General features: G+C 38.9%; 2 protein-coding genes across 3 annotated transcripts; both read left to right on the top strand.

The window, feature by feature from the left end:
• Window positions 1-2,952: 2,952 nt before the first annotated feature.
• On the top strand, window positions 2,953-8,528 carry srgn (serglycin). 2 transcript variants are annotated; one of them, XM_006779971.3, is made up of 4 exons: window positions 2,953-3,112; window positions 4,673-4,814; window positions 7,444-7,640; window positions 7,791-8,528. In XM_006779971.3, exons 1-4 carry the CDS (start codon window positions 3,058-3,060, stop codon window positions 7,889-7,891), a joined length of 495 nt encoding a protein of 164 aa, XP_006780034.2. In that variant the 5' UTR covers window positions 2,953-3,057; the 3' UTR covers window positions 7,892-8,528. The 2 variants fall into 2 exon arrangements, with proteins under 2 accessions (XP_006780034.2, XP_035762294.2); XM_035906401.2 differs by having other exon boundaries at window positions 7,444-7,679.
• A 1,874-nt stretch (window positions 8,529-10,402) lies between these two features.
• Window positions 10,403-19,070, top strand: vps26a (VPS26, retromer complex component A). The gene is made up of 9 exons (XM_006779970.3): window positions 10,403-10,486; window positions 11,523-11,672; window positions 12,347-12,422; window positions 12,706-12,862; window positions 13,441-13,605; window positions 13,720-13,826; window positions 14,054-14,155; window positions 14,343-14,452; window positions 16,488-19,070. Exons 1-9 carry the CDS (start codon window positions 10,484-10,486, stop codon window positions 16,602-16,604), a joined length of 987 nt encoding a protein of 328 aa, XP_006780033.1. The 5' UTR covers window positions 10,403-10,483; the 3' UTR covers window positions 16,605-19,070.

Below are 19,070 nucleotides of genomic sequence, written 5' to 3'. Positions count from 1 at the left end.
ATTCTTGTCTTTGACTGTCTACGACACAGAGATGGTTCACGAATCCAGAAGCAGAAGCATTTCTATAAAGAAAATGGGTTAATCGGTTCTTATGGTTATCAGTAACTACACAAACCCCGACTTGGACTGGTAAAAGGATCCTGGTCGATTTGCGCATATGTTAATGGCTGTGTTTGCATTTGCTGTCTGTCTCTGTTTGAGAGTGTAAAAATAAGACAGTCTGTGTTGCCATAAACTCTTGTCACCCAGACAATAGAGACAATAGTGGTGGGGATAGAAACCAAGCTGACTGTAAAATATGACTGTTTATAGATATAGTTCATACTGGCTAGTGCAGGGGAACACATGCACTGCAACAAATGTTAGTGAATGTATAGACAGTGCTTTGTTTCAAATAACTCTAATATTTAGTATTGCAGAGAAGAGCAGGATTGTGTATAAGCGGATATATGAGCCTCATAAATAAGTTCATGTATGCCTGTGCGTATGTGTGTGTTTGAGGCAAGGCTGGGCAGGCTAGTGTGTCATTTCCTGAAGAAAATGATAGCAACTGATGTTACCACTTCCTACTGATGTGTCAGCTGAAACAGGCAGAAAAAGAAGAGAGAGAAGAAGGAAAGAGTAAACTGCTGTAAAGCTGACAACTGTATACACTAAACTGAACTGAATTAAAATGATTGATCCCTTGTTTTTTGACACAACAAAGCCAAAGAAAGGAATGCAGTCTTTGTCCCACTGTGCCACTTCTGCCTTTGTCTAAGAACTTAACAAATATTTGAGTAAGACTGCTGACAGTAACATGAACGGAAGCACCCACACAGATGCGCACTGGGTCACTGTGTTAGGCTGTTCCACAAAACGTCCATCCAGACGTCACAAATTCAACCCGGTGTGATGTTTCATATAACCCACACGAGGAAATCAAATCTTTAAGTCAGCATAGTCAGGGAAGATGAAGAAATATCCCCTTTTTTTTTGTTAACGGCGGAAATCCAGTCTCTTCATTATTTTCTTTTCTCAGATACAACTGAGGACGGTTTGTACTTTACAAGAAAACGTGTATGGGATTAGAACACCATCTGATGCAGTAAGGCGGGGTAACGTGCTGATGTTGTGACACTAATGATACCACAATCATGTTATCAGTTTGTTTCATCAGGAATAATTTGAAGCTACAATAAACTTCCATGAAACCATCAATAATTTCCCCAGAATTCAGGCAAAGCATGAAAAAAACACAGAATTTTCTTTTACATTTAGGTTAAGTACTCAAAACATGCAGTACATGTAGAGTATAGTATGACTTAAATAAAGCTTACATTTCTTCTTCGTGTTACGGTCAAAATTTGGAATGTGTTTGAATATTGCCTTTTAACTAAAACTGATATTTAATGAAATGATTAAATAACTTTAAATGTTAACAATCCCTGGTTCATTTCACATTTAGAGTAGCCACAACTAAACTCTTCTCAACTCTCACTTCTTTTATTTTCTGACAAAGGTAAAGCTCATCCAACAAACGTGTATGGTCTGAGAGCTCTAATTCAATTACAATACCTGGATTTCCCCCAAAATACCTGCATTAGAGCTACCGGACTTGCACATTTCTTACTAATGTTCTAGCATTTTTTACTAATCTTGTGTTTACTAATCTGTGTTTCATTGTTCTGGTAACAGTGACAATAAAGATCTATCTTATCTTAACTTATCTTAGCTGTTCATCAGTCCTGAAATATGACCTGATGTCCTGATCCAAGATTTGTTCAATGATGTCAGCTTGTTCAAAAGAAACAACTCTTTCTTAAAATCACATGTGTTCTCCTCACAAGCTTGTGACACAATTTTTTTTATATATGTCTTACCTGCATCTCTGATTAGCTTCTGAGTCATCCCCTTATATGCTTGAGGCTAAGAAACGCACCAGATGTCAGCAACCAAAACTGTCTCAACCTGTACAGTCTTCCGTAGTAAAGAGAAAGACAGAGTTGATCCTTAAAGTTCAAAAAGTAGCTCAATTCAGTGTTATAATGATCATCCACATGTTATCGGGACTACATCATTTAAAAAATATATTTTATTTGAATAAAACATGTATCCTCTGACATACAATGGAGCAAATTCTCCTCCTCCTGAAAAATAGTGCATCAAATTGTAGAAAACAAAACAGTGAATGCATTTAATTGCATTACTGACCAACATAAGCGTCTGCCAGACATGTGGAGGCACATAAAAGGCACAGAATCAAAAGAATGGCAGGCCACATTAACTCACACTGAAGGAGCCAAGCTAAACATATGAAGAGCAGACAGGTCAGTGATAATGGGAGTACTGTTGATATCTCGGGAGATGAGGCTGTTGCTTTGGCATTTGGAGTGTAAATAATTTAACACAGCAAAGGTTCTGTTAATGGTTTAAAGCTGCTGAATGATACCTCTGTCCCCCTTTCCATTTCTCCGCTTCTGCGAAATTAGGTGAAGCTAAGTAAGGTGGGTGAAATAAAAAGTGAGAAAGAAATCTCTCACACACTTACACAAACACACGCGCGCACATAGGCGCGCCAAGGTAGCGTAAAATTACTTTTTTGGAGGTGAACTGAACTGAGAGAAGTAAAAAGAACAGAGTCAACTGAAGGTAAGGGAGTTAATCTGAAAGAAGAAGATCCCTTTGATGCTATCGTGTCCATATCTCTACATGAAGTGGCTCGGCAGTCAATTAGGGCAAATTATCGCTTCCTTTCACATTATAAAAAATCGTACAGATCTGAATGTTTGCTGCTATTATTCGGCATTTCCTTCGTCCAAGTTTGCAGTTGCGCAAACTCAGACCTCATATCTGATGCTAAAGTTTCCACTCAGGAAGATGTTTCAGCCACTTATTTTCTACACAAGAAGACTCAGGAAACCATGACGCACACGGAGGGCTGAGCCTCTTCAGGGGGAGTTTGGCTGTCTGAGGCAGTTTACAGTTATACTTCACAACGCAAAGCTTGAGCTCAGAAAGGGACTGCCTTCAGGAGGACATTTTCCTGTTTTACTAAAGAGAGACAAATTGAACAAGATGAAACTGATTCTTCTCCTCCTCATCTCCTGCCTCGCCTTACATAGCACAAAGGGTAAGTCGACAATTAAATCTACTTTGTGCCTCTTTTTTTTTTTTTTTTTTTTTTTTTTACCGGGATTGATGTCGCAGTATACTTTATCGGGTCAGGTTGTTGAGGAAACAACAAGTGGACATGTTTACCATCCTGACAGCTTAAGTGCTTTCCGGGAACATCCTCACATAGAAAGTCACTGGGAATCCCAGGGCCCTCCGGGGTTTCTGATTGACAAGCAAAAAAATAGGAACTGTTCCACTTCACTGGTATACAACTCTGCGTCAGCATACTGTGATTACTGTAAGTCTCTATGACTCATTTAATCAATCCAGGGTTCTCAGAGTCGATCAGCATCCAATCAAGTTGAGCATTAGACTTCAAAACCCCTATAAAATCGAATATATGTATATATATATATAAAAGAAAATACATGTACATAACATAGATGCTGCGTGCTTTACAGTAACAGGCCATGATGTAATGGTAGGACTCCAGGTATCGGAAAAAAACAAAGGCGTTTCATTTTCCGAGTTACGTTTCGACGATACTTCTTGAACACTTTTTAAATATAAATGTAGAGACGGAGAGAGAGATTAGTGAAACGGAATGGACAAACCATTTTGCGTAAAATATATCCGATACTAAATAGCCACATTTTAACCCCCCTGAGGCCCCAATTAATCAGACACTATTAGATAACGTTCCGTGTACACGTGGCTGTATTGTATTTATGATAATAAGACTTTAATGTTTTTATCCACTGAGTTAAATACTTAAAAAGTTTGTAAGTAATTTTACAGTCATAGCAGATTTTCATGTGTTGATATTGATCGTCTAAGAATTGTCTTTCTTTTGGCTGCATGATTATAAAAAAATAAATACTAGACTTTATTTTATTTTGGGTGTTCAATATTAACACACCCAAAAGCACTATGGGCACATGGGCACATGACACCATCACTTATACTCATCAGATTATCATCAGTGGCCACTGAGTGTTCACATGTATATTTACTGTGACAGCCTTATGACAGGAAGCCTGTGGTGCAAAGAACCCAGCTGTCTAACTTCCACATCTTAATTGCCTGAATAACAGATAGTGATAGATTATCTTTGCCAGTAGTATAGATGTAATAAATAATTATCAGTACAGCTTCAGCAGCACAGGCGCTTTTCTAATAAAAATTTACAAAAAGAGTTAGAGAGGGCAAACAAATCGTCAGACCAACCAAATACTTGTTACAATTTCTCAAATATTTAATATTTGTTGGAATGACTCAACTCTTAATGGTTTTAGCATCACACAACCTCCATGATCAACGTGCTGCAATGCGTGGAGAAAAAGTTGCAATACTCCTACTTCCTCTTTTAACTAATTTCTTAAGAAAATAAACAGCTCTGAAGCCCTTTGAGAAAACCGTTACTTTACTCTAATGTTGTAATCTTAAAAACGTCCAAACGTGGAGATCACGAACACTAAATATATCCAGAAATGTTCCCCGAGTGTGTGAATAAAGGTAAAATGTACTATTAACGGGTCAAAATAATAAAATGTTATCTACACTTGTCTGACTCCAGGAGCACCAAGGACTGCTGTGTATAAGTTTGTGAGATGTAACCCTGATGGTAACCAGGCCAACTGTGTGACTCAACAAAGCCCAGAGATGGAGTGGAGTCCAGATCTGCCATCAAAACTGCCTGCTTCTGCTGCAGAGTATCTGTAAGTGTTCACGTGTCGTAGTCTGTTCACATCTGGTATGTGAAGATTTTTTTTTTTTTTTTTTTTGATTTGTGAGCTGCTCAGAGGATGGAGGTGGCGGCGAGTTCACATCAATGTTCAGTTGGGTCTGAAAAAAACAAGAGAGTGCTGTTTTTAGACAAAAGCTGACTTTAAATATGAAAAATGCTGATGCTGCACTGGCTTTGTCACCTTGGTGAGCAGTGCAGGCTCTCTCTGCATGCTTGCCTGTGTGTTTTCTTATCTTGTGCGTTTGAGAGTATATAAGTGTGAGGTAGGTGGCCAAGAAAAGCCAAAATAGAAGACAACGTGGAGGATAAAGAAAGAGAGTAACCAGAGAAAGGGCAGGGAGGTTACAGCTGGACTAAAGAAAGAAAAAAAAAAAAACACAATAGTTGATGATCTTTTTCTTCACAAGACACAGAAATATTTAGAACTTAAATGAGCTGATGTCTGATAGTCTGAAATGAATGCAAGGAATGTTGGTTCCTTCTCTGCGCAGGAAATAATTTAGATTATTTTAACTTTATCCAAAGTATACATATCTTGAAAATGTGCATACCCTGGAGGTCAGAGTTGCCAAGTCCACAAAACATTAAGACACTTCCAAATAAATTGCATTTTATGGTATAAAGTGATACATTTGAATAAAAATGCATTCTGCATTATATCAACATAGTAACTCACATATATTTGATTATAAAAGAGACTCCAAACTTGAGCTCTACTTACTGCAGACTTCAGCACAGAGGAAGTGAACTCATCGCTTGTTGCAACAGGGTATTAAGACAGATGCAGAGACACTGTGGGTAGGTTTCGGAGGAAAAATGGCTCATTTCATCATTTCAGCAGGATTCAGCAGGATTGTGTATACTGTGTATCCTAGGAGGACAAATGCTTATGTATAAAGATTCTAAAACATACATTAAAAACCTACTTAGTGAAATTTTACTAAACTTAGAAATTAATTAATGAGCTGGTAAAAAAGCAGCATGTGTTTGAATTTCTGTTTAGCATAAAACGTGTCTGTGAAAAAACTGATATTTTAATATGTGTGACCTCTAAAAAAAAAAGTAAGAGTATCACAATATTGGTCTTCGCCCTCAGTTTCCTCTTTTAAAGTTCCTCTTAATGTCAATCCTTTCAGTTAACAAAATTATATTCAAAAATAAAGGAAATCTTTCAAAAGTGAACATCCCAGATTACATTTTTCTCAGTAAGAGTCCTTCTATCGTGTTACTGAAACGTCTGTGACAACACAAACCTTCAGATAACTTAATAAAAACTTGGATGAATTTCACATGTTCTGCGATTTCACAGGTGTGTATAGAAAACATGCCATAAACTCATTACAGACACAAAGACAAGAGTTAGAGGGTAGCAGGTAAAAAGGTTCAGCTGTTAACATTGTGATAAAATGTAAAAAAAAAAAAACCCTCTAAATATGAACAGCGTCTGGCTTGTTTGAGTCTTTTCGCTGAAGCTTGCTTATAATCACCGGAGCTTCCGCAGCAGCCGTCCTTTTTACAGCACGCCTTGAACGGGAAGTCACGAGGAAGTGTACAGAGGAAGTGGGCTGTTGCTTCTGGTCTATTGTTTTGTATTTTTGTATGTGTCAAGCTCTTTGGATAATCCTATCTGAGAAGCACAGGATTATATATGTATTACTTGTATCATTAGTTAATATGAAGTTATTTATTTCAACAACCCAGAAAAGAAAGCCCACTGACGAAGCAGTTCAAGTTAAATTCTCAAACTAAAGATATATAAAGATATACGCAAATACGCAAGCAAGCTCAAGCTCTACAAGACTGTAGAAACGTTCTTAATGATGCAGTCAGAATGAAATTCAAGTTGTTGGTAGGTGTGTAAAAGCAGAAGAGGACAGGAAATAACGTGATTGAAGTGGTGGAGATATAGATGGCAAGTTAACAACAGCAGCTCAAAGTTGTAAAGTCGATAGTTTTGTTATCAGACACTTTGCTGTCTTAGAGATCTCAAATGCTTTTTACACTCTCTGCTGCCAAACAGCTTCCCACGTTCTGTGCTGGTTGTAAGAAAAAAAACAAAGACTAGAGTAAAATCCCAAACTTTCAGCCAGGAAAAAAAATGTGGATGTTTTAGTATAGTTCAATCCCTGTTCATGGAGTTGTTATCATGCAGACAAATATTAAAGTCTCAAATCAGAGCAAAGTTTGGAGATGCAAAGACAGCCGCAAGAGGAAAAAGAGAAGACTTACCAAAAGGTAGAGAGACCTACTATTATATATGTTTTAGAGATGATGGCACTAACACAAAACAGGAGGCACAGCTGAAGAGGTGAAGGTTTTCATTGGGCAGGATTAGAAAGGAGTACATCAGAGGGACAGCTCAGGGAGAGGAGTTGGGAGACAAAGTACAACTTTATTTGTATAGCACATTTAGAACCAGAGGTGGCCAAAGTGCTTCACAAAATCAAGAAAATCAAAAAAGTAAATGCAGGAAGGCTGAGATGGTTTAGACGTGTGGAGGCAGATGATCTGTTGTGGCGACCCGTAAAAGGAGCAGCAGAAAGAGAAAGAAGAGACATTTATCAGCTAATCTCTCTATCTCACTTCTTATGTGTTTTCAGGGAGGCAGAGCCTGTGGAGGATGAGAACTCACCAATGGAGGAGAACGATGAGGAAGAGCAGGAATACGAGGAGGAGGCAGAGGAGGAGGAATCGAAACTGAGCGAGTCAACTGGAATATTCCTGGGCGAGGAAGGTTCTGGTGGTTATGAAGGCTCTGCAGCTGAAGGTCCATACATAGCGGACAAGAGCAACCTCGGTGAGACTGGTTCTGGCATGCTCTGGAAAGAAAGTGGAGGTATTTTTTGTAGGACAGGATTCGCATGGATTCAGTAGAATCCATGTGTTTTCTCTTTTGTTTGCTCCATGTAATTTGATCTTTCTCCTTGTTTATCTTTCTCCTCTGAAGATATGAGTGACCTGAGGAGGCTGTTCGCCAGCAGGCGTACAAGCGATGAGGTAAAACCCGATGAGAGTGATTACAAAGAAGACCACCTTCTGCAGCTGTAGACTGGACTGCCAACCACTCCGAAGCACATAAACAAGGCTGGCATCTAATTTGATTCCCTGTCTGGGCTTATAGTAAACTCCACCTGCTGGGAAAAAACAAATGCCATTTTTTGTACTCTCTGTGTTATTGTTATTAATTATTTTCAGAAAGGCCAAAACAACGACTGTAAACAATGTGAAAATAATTGTGCCAGTATTGTGCTTTCCTATGGAAAAAAGCTTTCAAATGCTTTTTTAAATATAAATAAAAATATTCTTTTAAATCATTGTAATACCAGTGCAATAAAAGCATGCCTTTGTCCATGCATTGCATTACTCCAGACATTTTTTTTTTAGTTTTAAGGAACATTGTTCCTTAGAAACACTTATTTAAATTATTTGATCCCTTTATTCACAAATCCTGCAACATTTTATGCCTAACCTGAGAATATTGAAAAATAGATTTAAGATTTAAGAAGATTTAAATGAGATCATCTTTAAGACGCAAACCCCTCCAAAATGGGTTCAGAAAGTCCTAACCAGAGTTAGAGTTAGAACATATTTGAAATATGTACTATAAACACACATGCATTTGAACAGACTCTGTAATTTCAATTTGAAAAAAACTTCTACCAATAAAGTGTTTATTTTATCCCTACTACTGTGTTATCTGTTTTCATAACTGCTTTCATATATGTCAAGTTCCTCAGTAATTTAAACTGAGGTACCTTCTATTATTCAAGCGTTTGATTTTTTTATACGGTACTTGCAAGCAACATCAGAAACTATTTTCACTAGAAAAAAAGTACATATTTGCCATCTATAATTAAACATTAAGTTTACTATCTCAAAATTTCAGACTCGTGAGAAAATAATCAAAATGGAGAAATATCTTGAAACTCTAACTTTATTCCTTTTGAGAAAATAGCCTGAAATTTCTATTCACTTCTATTCTTTTTTTTCAGTGGCAGAAACAATCTTCTGTTGTAGGTTGTCTTCAGATTTTCCACTGATAAATTTGTGGCCAATATTAGAACACTGTTGAAATTATTTATTCGCCCACCAAGTGGCACTGAACGTAATTTACAGCTGTAAAACGGCTTCCTCGTATTTTCATATGTTTCATATGAATTCATATGTTTTTAGTCTCAATGGGGAAATCAATTTCCTTGCCATGCTATGCTAGCTTTGTACTGTACTAAAATGCCACCTTTGCACTAAGCCGTTTATTTCTTCCCTTCTGGATATGCCACGATAAATTCTAAGTGGTATTATTGGAAAGTACAAGCATTTCCTCAGCCATGAAGTGGCAGACCATGCCAAGTTATGAATGCTGAAGTTTATAGTGGATAAAAGTCACCAACACTTTGCTGACTTCATTACTGCAACGCTCCAAACCTCCTCTGGCGTTAACATCAGCATAAAAACCATGCACCAAGAGCTTCACACTGTGGGTTTCCATGGCTTAGCAGCTGGTATTGGGATCGAGACATAGATTTCATCATCAGACAAAGATCCGTGTGGACAGGTGGGTACAACGACATCTCTATTTTTTTGAGATGTCATGGAGTTGTCTGACAAGAAATTGCATTCCAACTACACATGATGAGTATAACACGAAGGAGTTGGTCATCCAGTCTCCAGTTCTCTGTGTCAGTGTCCACAACAGAGCTAACAAGCCAACGCTTTTGTCCATGTAGCGCAGGGGTGGGCAACTCCAGGCCTCGAGGGCCGGTGTCCCTGCACGTTTTAGATGTGTCCTTCAACCAACACAGTTGATTTAAATGGCTAAATTAGCTCCTCAACATGTCTGGAAGTTCTCCAGAGGCCTGGTAACGAACTAATCATATGATTCAGGTGTATTGACCCAAGGTGAGATCTAAAACCTGCAGGACACTGGCCCTCGGGGCCTGGAATTGCCCACCCCTTGTAGCGCATTTAAATGTTGCCTTCCTGTAGACATGCTACTGGCTGTGTCAGTGCTTCTGCCATGTCCATGCTGTGTAGCCCGCTTGGTTTCTAAGGTTGCATTATCTTTTGGTTTGGTTTTGCCCTTACAAAACATGCCTCATATTTGCCAACGAATCCACACCTCGCTTTACACCACTGATACTGACATACACACGTCAAGGTTTTTTCCAATTAAGTATAGCTGAACTAGATGTTTTGCAAACACCTTGTACGACAAGAAGCTATAGTAAGTCAGGATAATCTTTAATTAATCAGGCAAACCTTTAAGAACCTTTAAATCGGAAATTGAAATTGAGGTAACAAAAAACAAACAAACAAACAAAAACTAGAATTATGCTGCCCCCTGGTGGTGAATGTTTTAGTTAAAATGTGCAGAAAGTAACTACAAAAACTACCTTTAAAGTCTGCACCAACAGCAAATACATGAACTCAACCAGCAGCCTTACCTATACAGGTTATGGCTTTTCTTTTCTTTCTAATTGTTAGGTGGTATTGAGTGAGTGCCTTCAACCCCCAATCCTCCATATCCGTGGCCGCCCACATACACATGATTCGGGTCACATGACGGTTAGCCCTAGTTCAGTGACAGACTGGCTACACGAAGCGAGGCTATCTGTTAGCAAAACTGTCTAGACGGCCGAGATGGTAAGTGTAAAAACAAACATTGGCTGGTGAGGCTACAGTAAAATTAGAGGCGGTGTTTGGTGTTTGTTGTTCATGAAAATGTAACATTAACACGAGTTTCCGTTTTTCTGAGGAAGCAATTAATTTTAATACTCAACCCTGTAAAGAAAGCTAGCTGGGCTGGTCGAATTAGCATCGCTAGGAGGCCGTCTTTCTCAATGATCGGCATGTTTTGGTTAGCTAATGGCCCAGCAGCAGGATGCCAGCAGTTAAACGTGTTGATTGATAAGGCAAGTATTTGAGTTCGGTCAAAAAGTCGGGTAGATGAGTGGTTCAAACAAATGTCACTGTTAGCAGACGTTGCTGATCGTTAGCTCAGTGAAGTTGTGCCGTCACATGCATGTTGAATTACTGCAATAACCGTAGAAATTAAGCCAATTCATTTTCTGATTAAGGGCAAAGGGTTGTTCGCTTATTGATCCGAGGGTCGGCTTTCAATACTGATTGGGTAGCTGATAATTTGTTTTATTTGGGGGGAGGGGGGTTTCTATGAAGAGTTTACTTCAGTGTTGATTCTCATCTTATATAAATACTTGATGACTGAGCTGATTCTTGGTGATTTGCTGCTTCTGCATGTTGAAGCATTTGTTTGTGACTTTGTGCCAGCTCAGAGGAAAATAATGCGACTGTGCAGATACTGACTGGTGAATAGGTTGTTATGGCAATAACAGATGCCATAAATGAGTAGGAGGTGAGATAGTGGGTTTTAACTTGCGATATTCATGTCAGAGCTTCCATCACAGATGAGGACACTAACCTGGCATCTCTCTCTATAACTATCATTGTTATCGCTGCAACATTTTGTTGGGGTTGTGTGTAAACAAAGTCATTTGTCTTTAGGGCAGATTCATGTTGATGGAAGCTACAGCACAGCTCAGGGCTTCTTATTACAGCTAGCTGCAATTTCTCTTTAGTTGTTTTAAAAGCAGCATATGTTTGATCACATAGCATGTTGATTGCTCTGAATTTTGTCCTCTGAATGTTTTTGCGTTTCTAGAGTTTCCTGGGAGGATTGTTCGGGCCGGTTTGTGAGATAGATGTACTGCTGAATGATGCAGAGAACAGAAAGACAGCCGAGCTGAAAACAGAAGATGGGAAAGTGGAGAAACACTACCTGTTCTACGATGGAGAGTCGGTTTCTGGAAAGGTAAACTGTTTTTGCGTCATTTATCACATGTCACAATGTGGGTCCTGCACATGTGAAGCATAGCTTAAATTTGTTCTCATTTTCTGCACAGCAGATAGTTTCAGTCAGTCAGTGTATAATGGACTTCTCAGTCTATTTTGGGTTCATTGCTTTAAGTCCAGTGGGAAATTACGATTCTTTTGATGAGCGTGCAAGACTTGCTTTGGCTTCGGGAAGAACTGATTAACACATGTGCGTCTGCTGTTGCTGAGCTCTATTGAGCAGTCTGATATGTGCCTTGTTCACTGTTGACTTCTTCTGTTATCCAGCACAACTCAAAATCAAGTAAAAGGTCAGTTAGTGTGGTAACAGCAGAAAGATATTCACCATTGATGTTGATTGTAATAAACAGTTTTCACCGTGATTACCTAACAGCTGTCAAGCAGAGAAATGTGAGGAGATTTATGTTTGGAGAAGAAATTATTACAGGTTTGTTGAAAGTCAGCAAGCAAATAGGAATATATGCTAGCTGTAAAGAAATATGCACAATAATCATAAAAGAAAAGCCCTTTAAAGGAACATTATCCTGGTAGCATGTCAGAATATTATCTTTCTGTTCAGTCCACTTTTATTTATATAGCACCAATTCATGCAAGCAAGAAGAAACTTGTTCTCAACAAATGTTTCCTCTTTAGGTGAATCTAAATGTGAAGCAGGGAGGAAAGCGACTGGAGCACCAGGGGATCCGCATCGAGTTTGTTGGACAGATAGGTGAGCATGGTGGATGCTAATGTTAATGTAGCTTTATCACATGGCTGAAAGGTTTAACAGGACATGTGGTTATCATGTGCAGGTTTGCCGTAGTGCCGCTAACCCCCGCCTCCAACTGTATTTGCCTTGGGACAAGGATAATGAGTGCAGTGTGTTGAAAGAGAATGAAATGCTCAAATAAAACTAATAAATACAGATTTGGGGTTTTTTTTGTTTGTTTTTTTAAGTGAATTCAAAGCAATCAGACCTTCAGCCAGTCTGAATTCTCTCTGCTATATTTCAGAGCTTTTCTCTGATAAGAGCAACACCCACGAGTTTGTGGACCTGGTCAAAGAGTTGGCTTTACCGGGAGAGCTCACCCAGAACAGAAGCTACGACTTTGAGTTCATGCAGGTGGAGAAGCCCTATGAGTCCTATACTGGAGCCAACGTTAGGCTAAGGTGACACAACCTATTATGTAATGTTTATTTTCTGTCAGATTTCTCAATACTCTTTACTACTGAGTAGGTGCAGGGCTTGTGAACTCGCTGTGACACAGATTACCGCTTTTTGGATGTTTTTGTTTTTTCTGAATTTACAGTTAAGTCATCAAATGTCATCAATTCAAATTGTTTTATTTTCAGTTTGCCTGTCTCTCCTTCACCGCACACTGTACTCTCCACATGCAAGTGTGACTCAGATACTATTTAATTAAAAGGCACACACACATCGTGCAGAAGAGAGAAACTAATGACCCTGTATAAGATTTAATTACAAATTAAGCAGACAGAAACAACCTTTGTTCAGGCCAAGTTTGTCTGAGGTGAAACTTTCATGGACAATTGTTAACAGGATATAAAACATACTAAGTGATGCCTCAGCTGGCCATCACTCTTGTGCACTAATGGTATCCATCAAGCTTATTTTGTTCAGCTCCTTCTTCTTTTTTTAAATGCATTTTATTTCTAATAGAGAAAAAAATCAGTGTGATTTCAGTCTGACTTTTATAGCTTGGTGTGTTGTCGTGTTCGACTTGCAGATACTTCCTCAGGGTAACAATAGTTCGGCGCCTGTCTGACTTGGTGAAGGAATATGAGTTAATTGTCCATCAGTTAGCCACCTACCCTGACGTCAACAATTCAATCAAAATGGAGGTCGGCATAGAAGACTGTCTCCACATCGAGTTTGAATACAATAAATCCAAGTAAGAGCAATGTGACTTTAACTTATCAAATGAACAAGTTAATGCTCTGTCACTGCAGAAAATCCCAAATCTAAATAAGAGCTGTCTTTACTTGCATTTATGCCTTTCTTATAGGTACCACCTCAAGGATGTGATTGTTGGGAAGATTTATTTCCTGCTGGTCAGAATCAAGATCCAACACATGGAGCTGCAGCTCATTAAGAAGGAGATCACAGGCATAGGTGAGAATCCAGAGCAGCCACATATAAAAATAAAGTAACCTAGATAGAGCACATAAATGACAAGTCATTGTGGACTTTGATTAACTCTGTAGTTCATCTCCTCTCAGCTTTTAAACCTGGTTTCTTTTCTTCTCTGTAAACTAACTGTGTCCCACTAAGAGTACTGGAAACTTTGCTCCACTTTAATATTTTGTTTCAGGTAGTAAAGTCCTTGTCCTCCTTTTCAGGTCCCAGTACTACCACAGAGACAGAGACGGTTGCTAAGTATGAGATCATGGATGGAGCCCCAGTTAAAGGAGAATCAATTCCCATCAGACTGTTCTTGGCTGGTAAGAGCTCATCTCTTCTTTGGCAGCTATTATGTTGAGTGCTGACCAGACTCCTATCATCAGGATATCGCTTTTCCTGTTAACTTCCCTCGTCATGAAACAGTCAAACAGGCCAGTTTTTGTTTGCTTTTTATTTTGTTTTGTTTTTTGTTAGTGACATCTAATCGTCTCTCATGTTTCCTTACAGGATATGACTTGACACCCACCATGAGGGATGTCAACAAGAAGTTCTCTGTACGCTACTTCCTTAATCTGGTGCTGGTGGACGAAGAGGACAGGAGATACTTTAAACAACAGGTAAGTCACCACCACTCCAAGTAAATGTGCTCTGTTATATATGTGTGATTGTGAAATTATATTGTGTATATTTATTAATTTCCAGAGAGAGGTGCAGGGTTTTTGATTTTTGTTATTAGAATCTGTAGTTCCATCAGGAAACTGAGGGGATCCGGTACCAAAATAATGATGCACTTGATTCCTAATGCTGTAACGCTAATTGCTAAATGAGTGGTAACCTTAGACAGAACACCATGGCTGTGGATGTGCAGTGCACAAAGGAAAACAGAAGTGGGCCAGAGAACAACACCGGGAACTTTTAAATCCTGCTTTCATCACAAAAAGTGATTAATGTATTTACAGCCACTGGCCACTTTATTAGGTGCACCTTGCTAGTACTATTTTTGGTGAGCCTCTCTGAATTGTAGCTGCAGTTTCCTATTCTTAGCTGACAGGAGTGGCATCCAATGCGATCTTTCTGCTGTAACCCATCTGCTTCAAGATCCGACGTGTCCCTCTGCATACATTGGTTGTGACAAGTGCTTATTTAAGTTACTGCTGCCTTTTGATCCTTTCAAAGCAGTCAGTCTGTTCTCCTGTGACCTCTGACTTCAACGAGCCATTTTCAGACCAGCTGTTGCTCGCTGGATATTTTCTCTTTTTTGGGGCCAGCCGTAGAGATGACTGTGGAGCTAAATCAGAGTCAAAGGTTTCATTCATTTGAAAAAGTGATTAGAAACTGAAATTATTTTGATATTTGAAACAAAAACAAAATGTGTTTGAAAAACCTAAATTACTTTATTTTTAATAAATTATTTGTTTTCATGCAGCTTCAAAGTAATTTTTTTTTTTTGTTTCAAACCCTTTTGTTACGGGAATACTGTTATCTGATTGGCTGGTAGGTCGCTGAGCTAAAAGAGCTATGAATGCCGTAAAGAAATCTAACAGCCTGTTCATTTCTGTATATTATTTATTTCTGTCCATCACAAGATGATCAAAAACCATGTTTCTTACCTGTTGGGTGGTACCAGCGGCATCCTGTGAACGAGCAGTGGCCATGTTCAACCAAAATACCGCTTTTTAATTTGTAACAAACGTGACACAGTAGGTGTCAATCATTAGTCTATGCCCCGCCCTTCCCCTTTGATACACGCTCACAACACATTTTTGCAACATTTCTGTTTTTGTGTATTTTTTTTTAACACATTTTTTATGTTTTTAAATATCAAAACTTAGAATTTTAGTTTCAAATAACTTTTTGACCCTGATTTCGTTCCATATGTGGGAGAATCACAGTAGATCAGCAGTTTTTGAAATGCTCAGACACTCTGGCACCAACAGCCTTGACACGTTCAAAATCTTTTTAATTCGACCTATTTCCCCATTCTGATGCTCAGTTTGAACTTCAGCTGGACATCTTGACCATGTTTACATGCTTCCATGTGATTGGCTAAATAGATACTTGCACTATACAGTTTAATAGGCATATCCAATGAATTGGCCAGTGGATACAACATATACCAGCACTGAATCACAGTTGATCTCATTCACGTACACGTCCATAATTTAGCCCACCTTAGTTGGCATATTAACTTCACATTTGTAAATAAAATTTCCTGTTGCATAAAAAGATTAACTGGATTTCATTTGTGCTTGATTACATCTAGATTTCGTTTCTAAAAGCAATACTTCTTTGAATAGTTTGTGTGTGTGTGTTTGGTAGCAGAAGAAAATAACAAAAAATTCCTTAAAAAACAAGGGATAAAGGACGTATAGTGTCTTAGGCACATTTATTAGTTATCTCTTTGATGGATCATTTTGACATAATTAAAATTACATTAAGTTGAACTGCCTGCAGCCGTTATAATCTCAGCGACTGCTGTTTTTAGTTTAATGTAATTTAATTGTGGTGTGTGGCTCTGTGCCGATGTGCAATATGCAGCCCCACCCTGACCTCCAGCTTGCTTAACTTTTCCATATAAGTACATGAATAGTTCTACATTAAAAACATGCATTACCGTATTTTTTATTTTTGCTGCTCTGTGTCTGTGTTTAGGAGATTGTTTTGTGGAGAAAAGCTCCAGAGAAGCTGAGGAAAAGAAACTTCCACCAGCGCTACGAGTCTCCCGAGCCCCGAACCCAGCCGGTAACTGCAGAGCAGCCAGAGATGTGAGGGCCGGGCTAAGAACTGATAATACATGCAGACGCACCACAGCTCGTCACTGCTGAACAGCCAGAGATGTGAGGCCTGCCCCCACTCTCTTCCTGGACTGAGAAATGTCTGTATTCATAAATACACGTAACACACCTTCAGGCATCCCCCTTCCCCGCCCCCCGCACCACTTCACAGCTTCAAGTGTGAGCTGCCCATCATCACTCTCTTTCGCGCCCTGCCCCAGGACGTAGACACACTCGCATACAGATGCACACAGTCAGAGTCTGCTGAATGCTACATGTCAAGGCAAGCGTGCAAAACAAACCAACCCAAGTAACGAACAATGAGACAGCCTTTTTATCATCCTGACGTCTCGGACTGCAAACACACTCAAGCACACACAACTGAAGCCATACAGTCGGGTTTCATGCGGAATAAAACAGGAGCAAAGACGGAAAAGAGGAGAGCGCTACAGACCACCGCACCATTTTATCTTGTTCTTCTGCAGCAGGAGCTTCTTTTTGTTTGCTTTCTGAACAGCACTGCTCTTGGACTTCCTCTTGCATCTCGCCCAGATACTCTACAAAGTGTCACTTTCTAGAGTCTCGATGGACCCAGTAAGTGAAGGTATTCATGATGTGGGGTGGGATCAGCCCGAACAAAGAATGTGAGTCAGCATCCAAGTTCTGTATTTATTCATATCAGGTGTTATTCATCCATGGAGCTGGGAAAGGAAGGAATTTCTCAGTTAAACATTTTCGTTACTGTAACTGCTTCCAGCCCAACAGAAATGTTACCCCTTGTTTGATGTTTTACACATTTCCAGTCCAAAACACATTTCATTAAGGAAAACGTCATTCACCGTGGACATCAGGTTCATAAAATCATCATTTTGAACCTCAGCTAGCAGTTATTTATTTCTAAGACTACAAAGTGCCAGATGGTCAATATACAATCATACAATGGAGAAAAATGCAACAAATCCTCACACTGGAGAAGGAGAATTGATTATCTTTGATATTGATTCTCTGATTGATTAATGGACTAATGCCACAAGCATCATCAATACATCATTTCACACATTTCAGGTGTAACATATGCAGATCAATGAAGATGTCAGTTTTCAACAACTCGCATCAGGAATTCCTCCACAAATGTCTGATGGTGTAGTTTCTCTGTTCATGTCTTTGGCTGCTACGACACCCATTCAGTTTGAATTTTTACTGCACTTTCTATCACTAACCTGTAATCTTACATAACTCAAAGTTTGGTTCACCCATGTTCCAAATAAGAAAAGCTTTGTCTTTTCTCTTTAGTACTTTAGCACTATAAGGAAATTCCTCTGACCTCCTTTATTAGAGGAAAAAAGCTCAAAAGTCAGACTTGTTAAATTTAAAGAAGATATGTCTATTTGAAATTTGGGTGAATTGAACTTTTAAGCAAGGATTGAAAAAAATGACTGAAAAAAACCAGTTCTGTTACATCAAAAGACACTTTTTGTGTTTACATCTTGATTCATTAGAAACAAAGTGGTTAATGATGATCAGCAGCCTGTAGACTCGCTGTTCTTCTTTTTTTTTTTTTCATGCTGTTTTATTGAACCTGTTGGTTTAGTGTGTTTGAAATACTAATGTGATGAATGGCTCGCGTCAGCTGTTGTAAGCACTGGAAGAGTTGCAGTATGGTTATACTGTCAAATCCAACAATGTTCCACTGTGATGCTCAGACCTGTAGTCTAGGTCCTGCTTTAAAGACACTGTTCAGTCCCATGTGTTGGGTGATTTTTGCCCTTCAGCTTTGATCCATTTGCACTTTTCCCCTGTCATGCTTACCTTTATACTAAAGAGGCATGGACGCTGAAAGCAAACATCACTCAAGGACAACTTCACCTCAGAGATATCCTGAGTCTGTGACACAAACTATACACACATTTATACTTCACTACATTTTTTTTTTTTTTGTTTGCTTTGTTTGACTTTATATGTAAAATACTTGTAGCTTTAGTTCCCCATTTTTCATATATGGATCATGAAGCTGTGCTGCTTTTCACCTCAGAAAAGTCTGAATGCTGATCTGCACTCCAGCTCTTCGTTGTCCAGCCTTGGAGTCTGGTTCTCTCTTGTCTGAAAACTGTAATTTATTTGCAAAAAATGCTCTCTTCACTTCTTTTTGCTTGGCAGAAATATTTTGTCTTTCTGAATACTGTATAAATAGGGTTTCAATGGTTTTCTTTAAAGACTGTCCAAGGTCACGGGGAGAAACACTTAAAAGCCAAAACTCTCGGCCCCGTCTTATCTACTGCATGTTTATCTTTACACAATGTCTGATCATGCCATTGTGTGTGTGCGCGCGCGTGTGCGTGTGTATGATAATGTGTGTATGTGTGTGTATATGTGTGTATATATATATACATATATAAATATATACACTAAACACAGATATATAGCTAAAAATGAATCATAAATAAAGTTGATTTATACTGAA

The sequence above is a fragment of the Neolamprologus brichardi genome, chromosome 1 (genome assembly GCF_056152115.1).
Source record: "Neolamprologus brichardi isolate AB-2024 chromosome 1, ASM5615211v1, whole genome shotgun sequence".
Taxonomy (NCBI): domain Eukaryota; kingdom Metazoa; phylum Chordata; class Actinopteri; order Cichliformes; family Cichlidae; genus Neolamprologus; species Neolamprologus brichardi.
The sequence above is the reverse complement of the archived record's forward strand: the minus strand, read 5'-3'. Positions and strand labels throughout refer to the sequence as shown.

Bases quoted from the DNA above. Each gene is read 5' to 3' on its own strand.
- srgn (XM_035906401.2), top strand. From the start codon at position 3,058: ATGAAACTGATTCTTCTCCTCCTCATCTCCTGCCTCGCCTTACATAGC. The intron at 3,113-4,672 runs GTAAGTCGACAA...GTCTGACTCCAG, and splicing joins CGCCTTACATAGCACAAAGG to GAGCACCAAGGACTGCTGTG. The intron at 4,815-7,443 runs GTAAGTGTTCAC...ATGTGTTTTCAG, and splicing joins GCTTCTGCTGCAGAGTATCT to GGAGGCAGAGCCTGTGGAGG.
- vps26a (XM_006779970.3), top strand. The intron at 12,423-12,705 runs GTGAGCATGGTG...GCTATATTTCAG, and splicing joins CGAGTTTGTTGGACAGATAG to AGCTTTTCTCTGATAAGAGC. The intron at 14,453-16,487 runs GTAAGTCACCAC...GTCTGTGTTTAG, and splicing joins GGAGATACTTTAAACAACAG to GAGATTGTTTTGTGGAGAAA.